We start from the raw sequence: 20,139 nt of genomic DNA, 5'->3' as shown, positions 1-20,139 counted from the left end.
ACCTCGTATCCTAATCAATACTCGACAAACGTCATTCATATTGGAATTGGGACTCCTCGCTCGGAACATCACCGCAGTTTCTCCCACGGGAAGTTCAGTCTCCAGCTGCTTGCCCCAAGCAGGGTGTGCATCCACGTATTTGTACCAATCCACGTTTGTCTTTGGTTGCTCTAATCGAATTTTCATCGTATACTGGCCCACGGGGAGCACCTCATGAACATCAGAAGGACACTGAATGTACGGTTTAATCGGAACTGGAGTTGGAGTAGCTACCGGAACGCATCGCAGATTAGGTGTAGGTGTCCATTTTTGCTCGGTATCACAAACAGCGGTTCTCTTACCGACCGGTTTGAAGCCGGGCTTGCAGTGAAGCACACAACGTTCACCGGCGTAGATTTTTCCGGACATACATGCTACTGGAAGAATCGTTCCGTGTTCCGGTCGTTGAAGGCGTGGACAGGATTGAGCTATCAAAATACAAATGAGTTACAATTATTGCTTACAAAAATAAACTAAACACTTACGAATACAGAGGGTTTCTCCTTCATCCCAATGACCAGTTCCGTTGCATTGTTTCACAGCTGGACCGACCAGTTTGAAGCCCTTTTTACACCGAATTGAACACTTGGTTCTGTAAAACAACTGTGTCTTGTGACGAGACCGAGAGCAGCTAATATCTCCATTGTTTGGCGCTTTCAACGGTTGACAGTTACTTTTAATTTCAAAACAATTCCTGCGATCTTTACCCATTTTGTAACCCGGAGGGCACACACAACGAAAACTACCAGCGAGATTGAGACATCGGGCATTGGATCCGCAACCTCCATTTTCCTCCAGACATTCGTTAACATCTAAACACTGGCCAAGTTCGTTCTTTTCGTACCCCGTGTAGCATTCGCAGCTGTAGGAACCATCCGTATTGACGCATTTCTGCTGACAATTATTGTCCGTAGCTAAACGACACTCGTCGTGATCAACGCAGCTAGCCAAATCAGTCTTATTCAAAACATATCCTTCTCGACAAGAACACACCGAGACACTGTTCTTCAAACTGCAAAAATGATCGCAGCCTCCATTCCGCAAAGCACATGGATTACTCACTTCGCAAGTTTTATTGTCAGCCATTAGTGCAAATCCGGAATTGCACTCACACCTGTAACCTCCCCGGTGATTGACACATTGCTGACTACATCCTCCATTCATAGTCGAACACTCATTCACATCCTCACACGTTGCTTGATCACTTCCGAGGACCCACCCGTCTGGACATCCGCACTTGAAACTTCCCTGCTCATTCTCGCAAATATGAGAACAACCTCCATTAAAGCTGTTAATCTTACACTCGTCTATATCCAAACAAGAGACTCCGTCCACGTGTAGCCTTAATCCAGCTGGACAAGAACACTCAAAACCACCCTTCGTGTTCAAACAATCATGCGAACACTTCTTCAGCTCATCCGTACACTCGTCAATATCCGAGCATGTCCTGTTATTCAACTCCAGCCGGTGACCATCTTCGCATCCACAACGATACGATCCGGGTAGATTGATACAGTGATGTCCGCAGCCTCCTCGATCCGGCGAGCTCTCACATTCGTTAATATCTTCGCAGCTGAATTGGTCCCTTCCCAGCACGTATCCGGCAGGACAATCACACTCAAATGTCCCCGGAACGTTCACGCAAATGTGCGAACAGTCGTGAATCTTCATCGTGCATTCATCGACATCGCGGCAAGTCTGTTGATCATCTTCCAACTCGAAACCTGCCTCGCAAGCGCATTTAAAGTCTCCGATCAGGTTAATACAAATGTTCGAACAGTTCCCATTATTTTCAATGCATTCATCGATATCTTCGCAAGAGTGTCTATTGCGACTCAGTTCGAACCCAGTTGGACATGAACAATGATAGCTTCCTGGTAGATTGACACAGTTGCCTGAACAACCTCCATTTCCGGTGCTGCACTCGTTGATGTCAACACATGTTTTAAAATTGTTTCCCTCCAACTCGAACCCCTTCGGACAAGAACAAGTTACGACACCTCGATGGAAGTGACACGTGTGGGAACAACCTCCATTGTTCAATTCGCATTCATCTATGAAGTCACACGAATGCTTATCGTCAGTTAAATATTGTCCCTCTGGACATGAACATTGGTAGGATCCCAATAGATTGTTGCATATGTGAGAGCATTTACCGTTTTCTGTGTCGCATTCGTTTACATCCGAACAATTTCTTCCGTTTTCTGTCAATTGGTACCCAATTTGACAAGAACAATGAAAAGATCCTTCAGTGTTATGACAGTGATGATCGCAACCACCCTGATTTGTAGAGCACTCATCAACGTCCAAACAGACGCGAATGTCACTCCTAGAGATCACAAATCCATCGAAGCAATCGCATTGATAGCTTCCTTCCAAATTAATACACTTCTGTTGGCAACCTGCATCATTATCCAAGCATTCGTTGACGTCATGACATTTTTGTCCATCAGCTCCAAGAGTAAATCCTTCCGGACAATGGCATATATTTTCTAAATGTGGATCACAAAAATGCGAACATCCACCGTTATTCAAATCACATTCGTTGATTACAACACAAGTTTTTCCATCATCCGCCAGCTCCATACTGTCCGGACAGTCACAGAAAGTTTCCCGATTAAAGAACGTACACAGATGCGAACATCCTCCGTTATCCGTTGTACACAGATCCATCTGTCGACAGATCCCGTATTCGTCCAACTCCTTGCCTTCAGGACACACACATTTATAGCTTCCGTAAGTGTTCAAACACTGCAAATCTCCACACAAATCACCATTGTCTTGTTGTTGACATTCATCAACATCATCGCACGTTTGATTATCCGTCGAAAGCATCAACCCTCGAGGACAGCCGCAATCATAGGAACCCGCCGTATTGTAGCAATCGTGTGAACACATATGTCTACCGAGTTCACACTCGTCAATATCATGGCAACTATGATCATGCTGCTGATATCCAGCCAAACACTCGCACCGATAGTCGCCTCCTTCAATAACCCTACACACCCCCGGATCACAGCGCTTCTTAAACTCCTCACCACAACTATAAACATTCCGGCACGTCTTCCGATCAAATTCATCCAGAATATAAAACTCCGGACAACTGCACGTGAACCCTTCCGTGCCATCCTTACACTCATGCGAACATCTCGTTTTGTTCGGATTCTCGTACAAATCAGCACAGAAATCCCTCACACACGTCCTTCGGTCATTGTTCAGATGAAAACTATCCGGACATCGGCACTCAAATGAACCGACCGTGTTGACGCACTCGTGTGAACAAACACCAACCGAGCTCATCTCTGCTTCCTCCATGTTAACGCCGTCATCGTCTTCATCGTTGCTTTCACACTCATTCACATCTTGACAGCTTTTGTCGTCGTCGGCCAGTTCGAAACCTGCCGGACAGGTACACTCGTACCCGCCGTAGGCATTTCGGCAGTACTCACAGCCGTGGTCCTGCTCCTCGCATTCGTCGATATCTGGGGAAGGAAAGTGATAACCCGTCAGTCAGATTACGTCATTCATTTTGTTGATTATTTTGAATTTTAATAAACCTGTCAATTTAAAGTTTAAAAACCGATTTAATCCACCTATCAGTGAGATGAGACATTTCATACACATATCACAGTTGTATTATTTTTTAGTTTGCCAAACACACGCGAAGTTGGCAAGCAACTACACCCAAAACAATTTCCCAATGCAAAAAAGGCATTACATCCTTTCGTGCATATTCCGAATTAGAATCATGCTTTCTTCGCATTGTAGACCAAGCATAGCTACGGCATTATACCAACACCGCTTGATTCATGATGAAATAAATTGATTGACAATACACGCTACCATATTATCTGCCCGCATGTAAAAGTATTAGTTGGTTTTGATTGCTGAGTCTGCCAAAAAGGTGGTGTATTCTATACATGAATACCTCTGTGGTGTTTGTAAGAACTTCTGTCTTCATACACAGTTACGCTGTTTTGTCTGCGAACAGCTCAATTCCAACCACACTAAACGCGTGAACAGTTTACGGTCACGAGAGTGTGTGATATACGCGTTGTTATTTTCCCATAGCGAATGGTTTTTGCAGTAAAATCATCGCTCTCTCATTCCGTGCTTCAGAGAAGAGTGGAAGAAAATGATTTGTGCTCAGATTGATTTGCGATGATCGTTGCCCAGGGCGATGATGTGCGCTGGATTCGCATGTTAAGGAAATAATACAAACTGAAATGAGTAACTACCACTGCCGCTCAAAAGTGCAAAACCATGTCATCACTGCCCTTATAGTTTATGTTACTTTAAATTTAGATACTTTTACTGCGAAATACTGATAATATATCACCTGAAAGTACTGTTGATATGAGGAATGCCAGAAATTATTGGCAGACGGCTTCTATCCGACAAATGTTGCATTAACTTGTTAACCCAATGTTCCCATTTAGGTAACTTTCTCCTGCGTATAGTGCGCTTAAATAATCATTAATCATTATTTATGAATCTATCTAGTCGCTAGAACTCGCATATCGCTGGTAAATTCAGGGTTTAGAGAACGCCGAAAGCTCAACATATTATCAAAACAAAATCATCACCCACACCCCACCAATTTGATGATGCTATAAACTATTCTCTCCAATATGCAGCATGTGATCAGTAGAAAGACGAAATGGAAACTGGTCCTTGAGCGTGTATTAGTATTTTCAGAGCGCACATGTATCCGAGTGGAGATGTCCTTTACATGTGTATTAGTGCGGAGTCATTTTAATACTAATACTCCGATATGGTTAAATTCACTAATACATTCCCAACTGTGGGTTTGTGTAAGTTTCTGTGGTGTAATCGCCCTAATGCATTTTTGTCCCGGACCAATATCGCTTTATATGCATTATACCAGTTACAATGCAAAATTCTCATTAGAATCATGCTTATTCGCATGTAATTCATGCGGTTCGCGTTTTGGGTGTAGATGTGAAATTAGCACAGTTTCGAATCCTGCTCGAATAACACTTCGAATAAACTGAATAAATTAAAGAAAAATAATTAAACAAATAAAAATTGAAAATAATTATGAAGCAAAAAAAAATAAAAAAAGTTATTCACAAAATGGATAGAATGATTAATATAAATCAAATTAGTAAAATAAATAAATCAAATTAGCTCAAATGAAAATCAGGCAATATTAAAAAAGTTATAAAATTAAGAGAATAAATTAAATTGTTTCAAGCTAACAAACTGTCATAGTAAAAAACTGACTAAACCGAATTAATAAAATGAAGAAACTGAACTGGAAAAAATAAACAATTTAACAAAATTAATAAAATGAATTAAATAAATAATATAAATAAAACAAACAAAAAATTGAACTAATAAGACAAATAATATTAATAATTTGGACAAAATTAACCCTTTCATACCTATATGCTTTTTGCACATATAGGGTTCCAAAATCGTTTTTCTTAAAAGTGTTATAGTAAAGAAACAGGAAAAACCAGTTTTGGTCACGATAGATGCTTCTCTAGTAGTGTTAGAAGCTGCTAAATTTTTACATACCAATCCTTAATACACATCTCCTGCAAAGTTTTCAATAGTTGATAAGATTTTTTCAGCTGTCAAAAATATTTGAAGAGAACGAAGATATACCAAAATATAATTTTTCACCGATAACTGTAAATGTCTCTGGCAGCGCTACTCCAGGGGAAACCAAACAGAACAATTGCAATAACTTCAGTTCTACGTCTTGTAACTATTAGCGCTCAAATAAACGGTGATAGTCACAATTGTTAGTTTTACTTTTTTGTGGGTCATCTTGTCTAACCCCAAAGTTGTAACTGTATGAAAACGTTTTTGTTCATAAATAACAGGATAAGCAGAGGATTAATAAAATTAATAGAATGAATAAAATGAACAAAATGAACAAAATGAAAAAAGCGATAAAATGAATAAAATTTTTTTTTTGTCTATACATTTTATCTTTTTTCAATTTGTTTGTTTTTAAACAATAAAATGATTAAAATAAAAAAATTAGCGATATAAAAAAGTAATAGAATTAATAGAATAAATTAAATTGTTCTAATTAATGTTCTAGATGAAATGAATAAAATAATTGACTGAACAAAATTAGTCAGATTATTACAATGAATAAAATGTGTGAACCGGAAAAAATAATATAAAATTGTATAACATGAAAAAAGCGAATAAAATAAATTAAATGAATGATTCGAATAAGATGCATGAGATAATAAACTGATCGTATTGCATACAAAGAATGAAATGAATACAAAAGATAAAATGAGGTCAAATAAACAAAGTGAATAAAAAGAATGCGAAATGAAAAAAAATCATTAAAATGAAATGATCATAAGTTTAAAATTGGTCAAATATTTAAAATGAAAAAATAAATAAAATTAATATAATCCATGAAATGAATGAGCTGGAAAAAATGAGTATATATAATAAAATTTAAAGAAAGTCATTTAAATGAAGTAAATGAATCAAACGAATTTCATGAATTTCAAAGCCATTGTTTCAGAATATTCTGAATTGTTTGTGAAAATCCCGTTGCAAAGAGCACGTTTTCGTTCTTCTTTTCTTGACGGCGTTTTTAGGATTATCTGGTGTTTCTACTTTATTGATGGGCCTTAATTAGTTGTCAGGAAATCTAAAATCGGTCTTGGAATTATAAGATTTCTTTTTGGTCACAGGTATCTGAAAAATGATTTGTGTACAAAACAGAATTTTCAGGTTCAGTATTGGAAATAGTAAACTGAGGTAAGGCCACCTGTAAACAGTATTCATTTGCATTGAAATATCTAGAAAAGAGTGTCAAGTGTCCTGGCTATGTTGGCAATTATATTATTGTCGAAGGCATAAAAGCCGTACATTCAGGCGATTACAACGCCTGAAAGTTATTTGCTTAAAACCCTTTGTGTTTTGACAAAACCACTCATATTTCAGAAAGTAAACAACATATCGAAAAACAAAAATAATAGTGTCAAATGGTAACGTTAGGCCTTTCATTTGAAGCTGATTTTGTTAAGATCGGTTCTGCGGTTGCTGAGATAATTACATGACATTAGTACACATACATACATACCCACACACGCATACAGACATTGTCCCAATTTGTCGAGCTGAGTCGATTGGTATATGAGACTCGGCCCTCCGGGCCTCGGAAAAAGTTTTCGAAGTTTGAGCGAATTCTATACATTTCATTTGTAAGAAATGTAAAAGAGAAAAATATCGACAAATGTGATACCTCGACGAAGATGAAAGGAGAGTGAAAATCGACACGTGAATCATGTACTGACTGCTGCTGATGCCTGGGTTGCTGTGCGGAAATCCACTTTTGAATCGTCTTATTGGAGGGTGCGAAAAAATCTAATAAAAATGCTGAAAATGTCAATCTAATTGTCTCCTCTTCGTACTTATTTTTAAACAGATGGTAGGTTTCAGAGGAAATAGTTTTACTGAATTTTAAATCGGATTTATTTTATTTATATAAATATAGTTTAAAATTCACAATCAGTTTCCCGAGCAAACGAAAAGCTCATAATACTCCCATAGTCATAGACCAATTTCGGTGTTTTGATAGTGTTTTGAATGGTATCAACCCATGAAAAGACCATCACTATGGTCCGGTAAATCTCATATAAAAAGCATATTTTGGTGTATTTCTGGGTTATTTAGGCCATTTTAAGATGTTTTGATGGTTGTGAAAATTGGCACGGCTCATATTTATGTTTTTTTCAAAGGATTGTATGGTGTCTGAAACCATGAGTATTTGCTCGGGTTGTTCCAAATCATAATAGCACTATACAAGGTACTCATTTACACTGACTCGTGTTATGGATGGACGTGTACCTAAAACGTATACTCGAGAGGTATACATATATCGCAACATCCTCCTCACTTCGAATAAAAATCAAAAGTACACTTTCTCTAGCATAAAGTCATTTAATTTATCAGGGATACGAGTTTGTGTTTTTTTTTGTTTGGTTATCTGTTGTGATCTGTTGATTCCAAACGTGGTTTTATAGCAAGCGAAGAAGTATCGGTTGGTGTTGATGGCATCGTAGCAGGCGACAAACTAAATTTTTCACGCAACATGTTTTGACATTCCTTGGCAGCTGAAGTCGAAGTGGAGACAGTCGCAAATTAACGGTTACCTTTCAACAGAGTTACAAACATTTAAATTCATTGAATGAAAATTGATCATATTAACCCGGCATTCGATTTCAATATTCATTAACGCTACCGAAAACGTCAAACGAATGAACGCTTTCATTCAATGCAGGTTTCCGATTATTGTACAAAGCGAACGTGCACGAATCAAGCGCATCAAAGTAGACTCTGGTACGATGTAAACGATGATAATTATTGTTTTATATACACAACCAACATTTGAAAACATTTACCTAAATATTTGGTGAAATGAATTTTATTGAACGATATTTAACTCAATGAAAAACACGGATTTTTGAATGAATTATTATATTATTCATCGCGAGTCGCCATCGAAAACAGTTTCGATTATTTTTAATTCTGCCTTCATGGTTTTAATTTAACTGATCAAGACTCTGACGATAGTCCTTACCGTTGACGCTAACCACCTATAAGCATTACGATAAAACATGGAATATCTCCACACATACTAGCGATAACAAGTTTCCGTCATCGGCACAATAATGCTATTTAATGGTCCGAAAAATGTTCTAGAATATTTATATAATGATAAAAATTTAGAAGAAAACCTTTGATGAAAAAAATGTTTTAAGGAACCTTTCACAAAAAATGTCCTATATCTCAAAAAGCATAAAAGCTAGAGAGTTGAAGTCTTCGGATAAGAAGTTAGTAATGAGTTTCTCTACTACTTTGCTGAAGTAAGTATTTTTCTATCTATTGACGAAAATAAATTTCGTAACTCACTATCAGGGGCATTAATCATCGATCCGATGAGACAGTAAGAAGAGGAGTTTTGTTCCAAAAAACATCCTTAAAGACACCGTATCGCTAAAGTCAACAGTTTTGACGCAATATAATGGTCCATTTGAGCGGCACAAATATGAGTATGAAGGGACATAATATTTTATCCCGTCCTGTGCGATTGCCATTCAAAATCTTAGCTCACTGAAACGAGGGGTACTTGAAACAGTCCCCTATCTCCCGTAGATCCACTCATGATAAACTCGACTCAGTGACCACACCATCTATCTCAACTTTATGAACGGGTACGAACATGTGGAACCCTTCATTAAATACTTGTCGGCAGAAATATCATTTGCTTACTTTAGACAGGATATCACAACTCTAAGCTTATCTGAACGATTTTTCGAGATAGCTGTTACGGACGAATATTGCTGCGTCCGTTCTTTCGAAATCTTTAGAATAATTAGAGGATTATCCGTGATCAGAAAGAAGACCGAATATGGCCCGACTGAGATCAAAGATTCCATTTTGCCATCACTTGAGTGCAAAATAAAAGCTTTAATAATACTAAGGAAGCAACAGAAACTGCTGGATATAAGAAATTGAAAAACAAGTCAAGGGATAGTAAAGCAAAAGTAAATTTTCAGGATGTATGAACGCTAAAGATTTGTTGGAAAATGGCAAAAAGAATTTTTAAAAACCTTCAACAGCGGGGTTCCAGATTCTGCCATTATGCTAACTACAGGGCTTGTATGAAATGCACCAATAACTAGGCGTATGCATTGATTATACGCTGATTCAAGTTTTTTCAAGTGACAATTTGAGCATTGCCAAAAAAAAAATTTTCGAAGGCCCTCCCTCTCATATTGTGACAAATGTCTAAGTAAGCTCAGATGCCAAGTTTCACATTATTTAGACAATTCTAAACCCCGCCCATTTCGCTTGAAATTTTTGAAATTAGTGCTATGGACAAATTTCGCGCTAAATCGAATTCAGAGTTGGCAGCACCCTCTCGGATTTTCTGTACATGAGTAATTTTTTCAAATGGCTATAGTCTAAAAATGACAAATTCTACAAAAAAATGTTGTGGGAGTGATTTTCACAAAATTAGTCAAACTTTTGAATAAAAATATAGAAAAAATTCTTTACCGACTTCTACACTGAATTTTTTTTTAAAAGTTTAAAGTCAATTTATAAAAAAACATCTTTGATTTGGATGAAATGTTGTTTCAAGATAGATGTTCACTACCTATCATCAAAAATTCAAGTTGGGCACTTTTAAGGAATAAAAGTTATTTGAGAAACACTTTTCCTTGTCCAAACTGAATTTATTTTTTCAGTATATTTTTATCGAAAACTGAATCAATGCAAGTCATAATCATCTCAGAATCCCATTTCCCAACTGCTAGTTGCCTGATACATGCAAAAGGCTCAGGCCCGAATTTGGTATATATTCATAAAAAACTTGATGGGAGCAAAAATAAGCCATCATCGATATATGCGTGATTTAACTAAATACCACTTGGCCGTGCACGAAGAAGTATCTTATCTATGTACCTGCAAGAGAAGTAGAGATTGATGGTGCAGTGTCTAACAGGGGCCTTTATTGCGAAGTATGGGGTTCGCTTCTTCAAGAACCCTTTGCTTCGGCCAGTGAAAATTCTGGTTCACAAGCAATAGCGTTCAGGAAAAATCAAAGAGTTCTATACTATTCTATTTTATTCTAACCCTTACACAGCCAGCATTGAAAAGCATCCTGGAAAACACCACAGTTAGTCTGTAGTGTTTTTCTTGTCAACATTAATATTTGAAGCATAATTTCATATGTCGCAAATATTAAAACGGCCAGGCCTACTGTGCAGAGTTCGGTTTGAAGATGCGTTCAGGAAAAATCAAAGAGTATATGAAAACAACTTATTTTCCATCAGCCTCAATTCGAACCTTTCACCGAATCTACTCTTCCAAACTTAGATTTTTGGATGGGGCTAGTCTACCTGTTCGCCTTTTTGTGCTGCGAGGCATGAACTGCCCTCGTTGCAAAAAAAAAATTCGGAGAGAATCATGAAAAGTTTTCCTATTGTGGAGAGACTCCGCATGATCTCTCGACATATCCTGGATATAAAATCAATGGAATCTTCTTCTGCAGCTGCTACGCACCTCCGCGGGGGACGACCGATCGATTCACAGAAATGCTCGATAGGTTGACAGAAGAACTTATCGATCGGAGACCTGTCGTTATAGCCGGCGATTTCAACGCTTGAGCAGTAGAATGGGGCAGCCGCTTCACCAACTCAAGGGGGAATAGTCTACACGAGGCCTTTGCAAAGGTGAACGTGGAAGTTGCAAACGAATCAGCACCTACGGCCGCGAAGGACGACATTCAGTTATCGATGTAACCTTCTGGAGCCCCGGGCTGATTGGAAGTTTAATTTGGAGAGTGTGCGAGGGGTACACCCACATCGACCACCGAGCGACCCATGAAAACAGATCGAAAGCGCATGTGATCCATTCAAACGAGCGGAGGTGGAAAACAACGAAGTTCGACAAAAGAGTCATCGTCGAGGCGTTGAGGCGTGAGTGCAATCACATTGACTTCAGTGAAGACGAAGTGATAACGGCATTAGCAAAAGCGTGCGATGCAACCATGCCAAGAGAAGGTAATTGTCGATTTTGCTGACGACGTAGTGCTCCTAGTGATCGGCGAATCACTAGAGGAAGTAGATGTACTCGCAACGGAGGCGATAGATGTTGTGGAAGAATGGATGCGCTAGAAGAAGCTGGCGTTAGCTCACCACAAAACCGAGATGGTTTTGATAAGCAACCGGGCAATAATTTCGGTCGAGTGAGTGTATCATCAACTCAAAGCGGGAAGTTAGACAAATTGGAGTGATTATTGGACGACCGGCTAAGCTTCAATAGCCACATCGACCACGCATGCGGGAGGGTCGTAAAAGTGATCTCGGCACTATCTTAGATCATGCCCAAAAACTCGGCGATCAGCAGCAGTAAACAGGGACTACTGGCGAGTGTCTCGACATCGGTGCTCAGATACGCAGGACCTGCTTGGGTGACGGCACTGCAGACGAAAAAGAACACATCTCGGCGGGAACTATCTCGTCAGAGGCAGCCTACGTGATAGCTGGAACGATTACCATAAACCTTCTACTCGAAGAAGATAGCGAGTGTTATAGAAATCGAGGCACGAGAGGAGTCCATAAACACGCCCGAGCTGACACCTTAATCAAGTGGCAGCATCATAACGCTGTAAACGGTAGATGGACCCATCGACTAATTCCATGCCTGTCGGTGTGGTTGAACAGAGTGCACGGTGAGGTGCACTTCCACATGACGCAGTTCTTGTCTGGTCTTGGCTGTTTCAAAAAATCTCTGAACAGGTTCGGCCACGCGAGTTCGCCGTTCTGCATCGCGTGCGGAGATGCAGAGGAAACGCCTGAGCCCGAGCACGAGGGAAATGAAATGTGAACCATTGTCGGTGAGGACGTTAACATGGCCAATATCGTCGAAAAAATGTGTGCGGATAAAGAAAAATGGGACGCGATGAACAGAACAGTCGTTCAGTTAATGTCAGCGAAGAAGCTGGCGAGAGGAGCAACGACCAGCAACGTAACAGTTCACGGGTCGTCGAGGCACCGGACCGACCATGGCACTTGACAAGTCAGTCTGAGGAAGAGATAAAGTAGACCACCGGGCGCAACTGGAGTAGGCTAGATCCACCGCCAGGGATTAAACTGAGCGTACGCATCGTCGATGGGTCGACGGTAGGTCGTCGGGGTACCTGAGAATCGGAAGTCATCCTCTCCCCGGAATCACAGGACTGACCTCGGCACCTAACCGACCAGCATCGAGATAACGATTTCGAGAGAAATTTCAACGTCGGGAAATTTCTCCGTCGGAGTAGACTAGGCCCACCGCCGGCGACTAGTTCGAGTAGATCAGGAAGTAGCACCGGCAAATGGTCGTCGGGGCGCTTGTAAACTGGAAGTCACCTTCCAACCAGAATCACAGGACCGACCTCGGCATCTGCCCGGGTAGCATCGGTTTCAGAAGATCTTCCACTGCCGGGGAACTCTTAGTCGGAGTAAAAAAGATCCACCGTCGGAGACTATTCCGAGTAGTCCGTAGTGAATCACCGGCTTGAATCGTCGGGGTACCCATGAACCGGACGCAATCCTCCACCCAGAATCGCTGGACTGACCTCGGCATTCTGTCGGACTGCATCGAAGGAAGAATAACGCGTCCGTCAACGCTTGCGGGAGACATTCTTTCGTCGGGGAACTCTTCGCCGATGTAGGCTAGCTCCACCGTCGGGGACTACGCCGAGTAGCACCGCTACAAACCACCAGTATAGGTCAACGTAGAGAGGAGGGTATGTAGAATATCATGCCGTGCAGGACTGATATGGCGGTTATGAGAGTGAAATCTAGCACGACCAGCTAGATCTGGAATCAAGCGAAGTGCATTAGCACGCCTCCTCCCGAAGTAGACATTTCAAATGGATTCCGGGGAATCAGGCAAATGTCAGACTCCTTGGTGGATTTCAGAGGAGTAGGTTTCAGAGTTGTCTTCTCTGTTTAGAGTTCCTCACTCTGACACACGATGGACGAAATCGGTAATATGGTCTAACTACTGAACGTGTGCTGGGTCAGCGTAAAAGCTTTACCACCAAGTAAAAAAACATGCCTCGGTTAGAATGTCGAAATTCTGACCGATTTCATATCCTATCTATATGAGGAAAGCAAAAAGAAAGAAAATAAAAAACCCACGTAGACAATTATCACCTCCCCACTCACCCTCTCCATGGACACGCGTGGATTTTTTCGTACCCCCTACCTTCCTCTAAACTTTCTGCGTGGTATACGGACGGCCCCTTATACGATGAAAGATGGACAAACATTGAACCAGTCTGAGACATCTACTTAAGTCGAAAACTTTTGTACGAGTGCTATAGTCTGGCAAGCTATTTTTGGCTGCGGTATGATTTCGCACCCCTTCATTACACCTGCTTTGATGAACAGTGAAATACTAAAGGGCGAACACGAAATTATTGCGACACCGAAAATGTCATTTTTCTTATAATGTTTAAAATCAAACCAAAATTTTAGGGTAGTTTTATACATATATTTACTTCAAAAATCAAAAGAAAAGTTAATCGATGGAGCCTTGAGTGTAAAATTGCACGCATTTTCGCTTGATGCCCTCCATCAAAGTCTTTACAGTGTCATCCGGTACCAGTTTCTCAGTTTTTTTCCATTTTCCTAACATGTCCTTCTCGTCTTTGACTGTCTTCTTGCTCTTCCGAAGTTCCCGCTTAATCATTGCCCAGTACTGCTCCACTGGGCGCAGCTCCGGACAGTTTGGCGGATTCATGTCCTTTGGAACAAAATGGACAGAATTGGCCTCATACCACTTCAGGACACTTTTAGAATAGTGGCATGATGCCAAATCTGGCCAAAATAGCGGAGCTTCGTCGTGCTGCTGCAAAAACGGCAAAAGGCGCTTTTCGAGGCACTCAGATTTGTAGATCTCGCCATTTACTGTGCCCTTTGTCACGAAAGGCTCACTCCTCAGTCCGCAAGAGCAGATGGCCTGCCAAACGATATTTTGAGGCGAACTTCGACATTTTCTTCTTCTTAAATTTGTCGTCCACATAGAACTTGCTCTTGCCGGTGAAAAACTCCAACCCCGGAATTTGCTTAAAATCGGCTTTTATATACGTTTCGTCGTCCATCACACAGCAGCCATATTTTGTCAGCATCTTCTCGTAGAGCTTCCGTGCCCGAGTTTTAGCCGTCGATTGTTGCCGCTCATCGCGGTTTGGGAAGTTCTGTACCTTGTATGTATGTAGTCCAGCTCTCTTTTTTGCATTCTGGACGTAGCTCTGCGACATGCCGATCTTTTTAGCCAAATCACGGCTTGAGACGTTGGGATTTGCTTTAATCATCCGCTTCACCTTTCCCTCCGTCTTTTTGTTCTCCGGTCCCGGTTTTCTTCCAGCTCCTTTGCCGTGGTCCAACGTCAACCGCTCCTGGAACCGCTTCAACACTCTGGAGACGGTTGAATGGTGAATGTTCAACATTTTTCCCAACTGCCGGTGCGACAGGTCAGGAAATTCCAGGTGTTTGGAAAGAATTTGTTCTCTCGACTCGCGTTGGTTCACCTCCATTTTCGTTGAATCGAAAAACATGATTTCGAGTTTGACAGCATGTAAACAATACACATCAATGAGAAAGTGTGAAAAATTTGATTGATTTTTACCCAATGATAAAAAAAAGTTATGCCCTGTTGAATGTGTCGCAATAATTTCGTGTTCGCCCTTTATCAAAGAATGTTTACAAAAACAACATCTAGCCATGATTCAAAACTACTAGGATACTACTGTCTTCTGGCCAGATCCTCCGTCCTATCATTAGGCGAATTCAACGGTAGAATGGTATACCACCAAGAATGTCACTTTCGTTTTAAAAGAAATGAATCTTCTTAATTGTCCGCTAATTCAAATAATTGATAAAGTTTGGGTATTACTGAAGGCACATTTTAGAAAAGATGTTTCGGCATCAAGGATCATTCAAAAGAATTTAAAAAGATGGGTAAAATTGTTTAAACTTGCTTCCAACTTCTTATTATTATGAAAACCGTTCGCAAGAAGGTGCTCCATCCAGCAAAGAATCGCTAGATAGCAAATATTGAGACCATTAACCAGGTGTTCTACTCATTATACAAACTCTGCCAAATTTTGGATTAAGACCACAATGTTTATTTGGACACGCTATAGATCCTAGCAAACAATAAATACACTCATATAACCTTAAATGTTGGGAAAACCACAGATATTTGAAATGGGTTTACCATTCCTAAAGTTAACACACTCTTGAAATTAATAAAGAAACCAGCAACGCGTTTTGAACCACACTTCATTCAAGCGCTAACCAATATCTTCCATACTGATGTCCACTTTATTGTCATGCAAACCCAAGCAAAACTCACTAAGCCTGGTTTCACGTGGATTTGCTATTCGCAGGATACAAAAAGCGGATTTCCAGCGAAAAACATAGCAACCATTGCCATTGCATCGCTTGTTTGTGTTTCGGCTAATTGAATTTAGCACCGCATTCACACCCGCGCCTTCCCTCTCCCCCACACACGAATCACGTGTTTGCACCATCGGAAGTTGAATCCGGTGCTACACTACTGCAACCCTTTGGCCCCGGACAGAAATGTTGACCCTTTGTTCATGTTGTGCGCTTTTTTTCCGGCGGCTTTTCGGAATCGTATTGTTGTTGATGTTGTTGTTGTTCACGGAAAGAGTCGGGTCGTGTAGATTGAATTTCACAACTCTGTCCTCCAATCCGATCTATATGCTATTGCTCGGTGGAATATGCAGGCAGGTTGGTCTCTCGGCTGCAACGGTTACCTACCGTCCAGCAGGACGGTGTCCACACAGCTCGCTCACATTCAGGCTGACATTTATCAGACATGGAACAATTCCTCCCGGTTCCATTCATGTTTGGGACTAAGGATCCCGAGTTCACAAACGGAAAAGTGCCGACATACCGCCGAGCATGTTAATTGTTGTTGTAATTTGTACTGGTGTAGCCTGCTTGGTCGAGGCCCTGTGGGGATTCCATGGTACATAAATGCCACGCAGGCTTGTTGGTTTCCGCTATTTGCGCACCAGAATGTCTGGTTATCAGCCTAGTGCTCTTATGCTTTGACCGCGTGTAACAGGAAGTAATTCTGCAATGTTAAGCAGATTTTCATGATCTACTGACGTCAGATTGAGTGTAAATCGCACTATGTGGAATTCGTATTAGGGCGTGACGTCGGTGTTCGTATTGTGTCTATTGTCGTTTATTTTCCGTCTTTAGTCTTTAGGGTAAAAGGATTTTCTAGCAATATTTGAATCTTGCAGTTATTGAACTGAACCATATGCTGAGGTTTCCAGCAGGCATTAAACCTTTTGTTTGTTTACTTTTCAGACAGTATTTTTATAAAGGTATAACTTTAATTTTGAGAAAATTAGGTATTATTGAACTCAACAGCTTTAAGGAACAATGTGTGGTCATCATTTTAACTACCTCGCTGATGCAAATATGATAAGAGAACATAACACAGCAAAACTACATACAAAAGTCATTAAACAAAACGAATATACTGACCTTCACATACGCCATCAGCATTCACTCGAAGCCCCTCACGGCATTCAACAATTGGACGAGGGCTGGTGGTCGTCGTGGAAGAAGATGCATACTGCGGCTCAAGATAATCATCAATATCGTTCTCACTTTCCTGCACGGGGTCCTGGTTCTCGTCCTGGTCTATCGCACTCGAATACGACACGGTTGTTGAGCTAAATTCAGACCCCACCGAGGCGCCCTCTTCGCGTCCCACCTCGCCGTGATGGTGACGATGTGGATGATGATGATGAATCTCCACTTCATTTTGTCGCCTATCAAAATCCTCTGCATCATCACCATCATCTTCATCATCATTTCCAGCATCATCAATTTTGCTGCCACTGGGCAATTCCAGGCCCTCTTCAATGTGTGATCGATCGACTTCCGGTGTCAATGGTGGCAACTCATTGTCCACTCGGTCATCGTGCTCAACCGTCGAAATTTCATTGTTCAATTGTTCCTCGCCGTTGATTTCCTCATCAATTTCAGGCATTTCCGTTGTGGTAGAAGTCGAAGTCACGCTGGAAGACCCCACCTCCGTTTGTATTTCTTCAATCTCATTCTCAATTTTATTCCCGACTTCCTCATCAACTTCATCCTCGTTCTCACCACCGTCGTCCTCACCATCACCGTCATCTTCATCACCGTCGTCGGCGCCGTCGTCGTCGTTGTCGCGGGAAGTCCTTTCCGTGCTGGTAGATGCCGACTCCGTCAGGCAGCGATACGAGCCGTGCGTATTTTCACATCCCAGCGAACATTGCTTAGCTACAGCGTCGTCCTGGCATTCATCGATGTCTGTTGATTTCCGACGTTTGGAGAAAAGAAAAAAAATGCTTTATTTACAAAAGGGCGTTTTTTTCTGTTTACGAGAATCCCGAATGCGTTAGTAGAAATGCTTCGTTAGTAAGCGGCTGAGACAGGCGAGATCGGATCGATTTGTGCGGGTTGGGTTGCAATAATATGGCAATGAAGTCAATGCATACAATTAATATGGTTTAGTCGAAAAATATTGTTTAATGAATGAAAAATCACATGTACTGTGAGATTCGATTTTGCGAATTACATATAATGGCTGGCGTTTCCGAGATGGATACACATATTTACCTTGCATCATTTTATTTTCACAAATAGGCTACGACCACCCTATAAAGAACACTTACTTTCACACAGAGTTCGCCAACGAAATGAAGATTCTTCGATAGCCTCAACAGGTATATACTTTGAAATTTTTGCGAAACAATTACCATGTTGCGTTTAACTCATATTCTAGATAGTAAAATGGTGTTGCATAAATATCTGATTCTCTTCTAACCAAATCTCATCTATACAGTTTCAAACAAGTTTAAAATTGTCGACGAGTATTTCATTTTGAACTTTACCCGCACTAAGGACCTATGACCGATGTCACAGATTCGATTCCACCATCTACTTCCCTTCCGAAGAAAGACGGTGATCAGAGATTTTCCAGTTTAGATTAAATCAAAATTCACTCAACTACTTTCGCCGACCAGATAAGAATTCTTATGCATCGAATTTAATTTTTATCTGAATTGAGTATACAAAATTATGAAAAGAAAATACCTACACATAAAAATCTACAGAAAAAATCCATATTTTCCACAAACCATTCAAAATCAACTGAAAAACGCTTCCCATTCAAAACACATTAGTTTCATCATTTCACATTCAAGAGCGCAAAACAAATCTCATTCAGTCACACAGCGAAACAGTATGTATGTATGTAGGTACATACAGTATGTAATACACATAGTTAGCTTCGGTTAACCTCCGACAGAGGGAAGGCATCGGCGAAACTTATCCCTCTTCCGGGGTGCTGCTCTTTTTGCCGGACATACACTCACGGTAAGCACTTTCAATAAATATTAACTTTGCAACCATCGTATGTTATGTGGAAAATTATAAATACAATCATTGAGCGTATGTGCAACGCTTTGAAAGCTGATAGAGAGCAGTACTCAGACCAGCCAGTAGCGCCAGCCCCAGACACGAACGCAAAGCTGCTATAGAACAGCAGCCTTAGTTCAGACTTTGACAGTTAACGGAAAGTCTGTTGTGGACAATTCCAGTGAATGTTATTACAGGAAGCTGCATTTTTACTAGGTTAAATGATCATTCTAACATTGCATTGGGTTGGTGGCATTCTTAATTTTTTTTATAAATGATATACATATAAAACACTCCAAAGTAAAAAGTAAACAAATGAAAAGCGATTAATGAAAAAAACAATATAATAACTGAATATTGAAAGAATGTCAAAAAACTAAAAATAGCAAAATCAACAAAATAAACAAATTAAAGTCTATTGTCAAAAATGTATATTCAGAAAACAAAACCTATAAAAAATGATAAAAGAAAACAGGAAACTGGACAAACAAATTGCAAGGATTAAAATAGTCGAACATTATTAAACGAATACCGAAAATAATTAAAAAAAATCGGTAAAGGTTAATTTAAAAAAAAATTATTTTTTTTTAAAAAAACTACTAAAAAGAATACAAACATTAATATAAAAATGCATAAATTATTCGTTTTCGAGCTCTCCATCGAGACAGAGGTTGTTTTTTCTAGTCCGTAGTGCTGTGTGAGGCGATAAAGAATAGTTTTAATCCGCATTCAAGGTTATTTTGCCAGTTCGGTTCGGTCCTCAGTCTTTTGTAAGCTGGATCGTCGTTGGACACCAGTTTAAAGCTAAGGGGTTTTTGTCTTTTGTAACACATTTATTGCTTTCTTCCGTCTGCGCGGGCGCTGACCCCGTGCGTTGACGTTTTCTATGGTTCCCTCTCCGGATGGTCAAATGGAAGTTGAATCGGGTTCAACTTCTAAGGCTCCCCCCCCCCGGCCCAAATGCTATCCAGAACTCTCAACTGGTCCATTTGTGGTCTTCTTTCGGCCCAAGACTAAATCACGGAATCTTCTTCAGATTTCTAGAGACCTGACGGAACGGTCCTCGGCTGTGACCGAAATT

At 40.4% G+C, this 20,139-nt stretch overlaps 1 protein-coding gene across 8 annotated transcripts in view; it reads right to left on the bottom strand.

Annotated features, from left to right (window-relative positions):
* Window positions 1-20,139, bottom strand: part of LOC131692703 (fibrillin-2-like) — a 250,397-nt gene that overhangs the window by 60,430 nt on the left and 169,828 nt on the right. For 7 of the 8 annotated variants that reach the window (XR_009306042.1, XR_009306041.1, XM_058979903.1 and 4 more), the window contains 3 exons: window positions 17,136-17,948; window positions 525-3,521; window positions 3-467 (listed from right to left, as the gene is read on the bottom strand). Coding sequence is in view for 6 of the 8 variants with exons in the window: in XM_058979903.1 (XP_058835886.1) it covers window positions 3-467; window positions 525-3,521; window positions 17,136-17,948 (4,275 nt within the window). In the remaining 2 variants the exon portion in view is untranslated. The remainder of the gene's footprint in view (window positions 1-2; window positions 468-524; window positions 3,522-17,135; window positions 17,949-20,139) is intronic. The other variant, XM_058979906.1, reaches the window with a different exon arrangement.

This window comes from Topomyia yanbarensis, chromosome 3 (genome assembly GCF_030247195.1).
Source record: "Topomyia yanbarensis strain Yona2022 chromosome 3, ASM3024719v1, whole genome shotgun sequence".
NCBI lineage: Eukaryota > Metazoa > Arthropoda > Insecta > Diptera > Culicidae > Topomyia > Topomyia yanbarensis.
The sequence above is the reverse complement of the archived record's forward strand: the minus strand, read 5'-3'. Positions and strand labels throughout refer to the sequence as shown.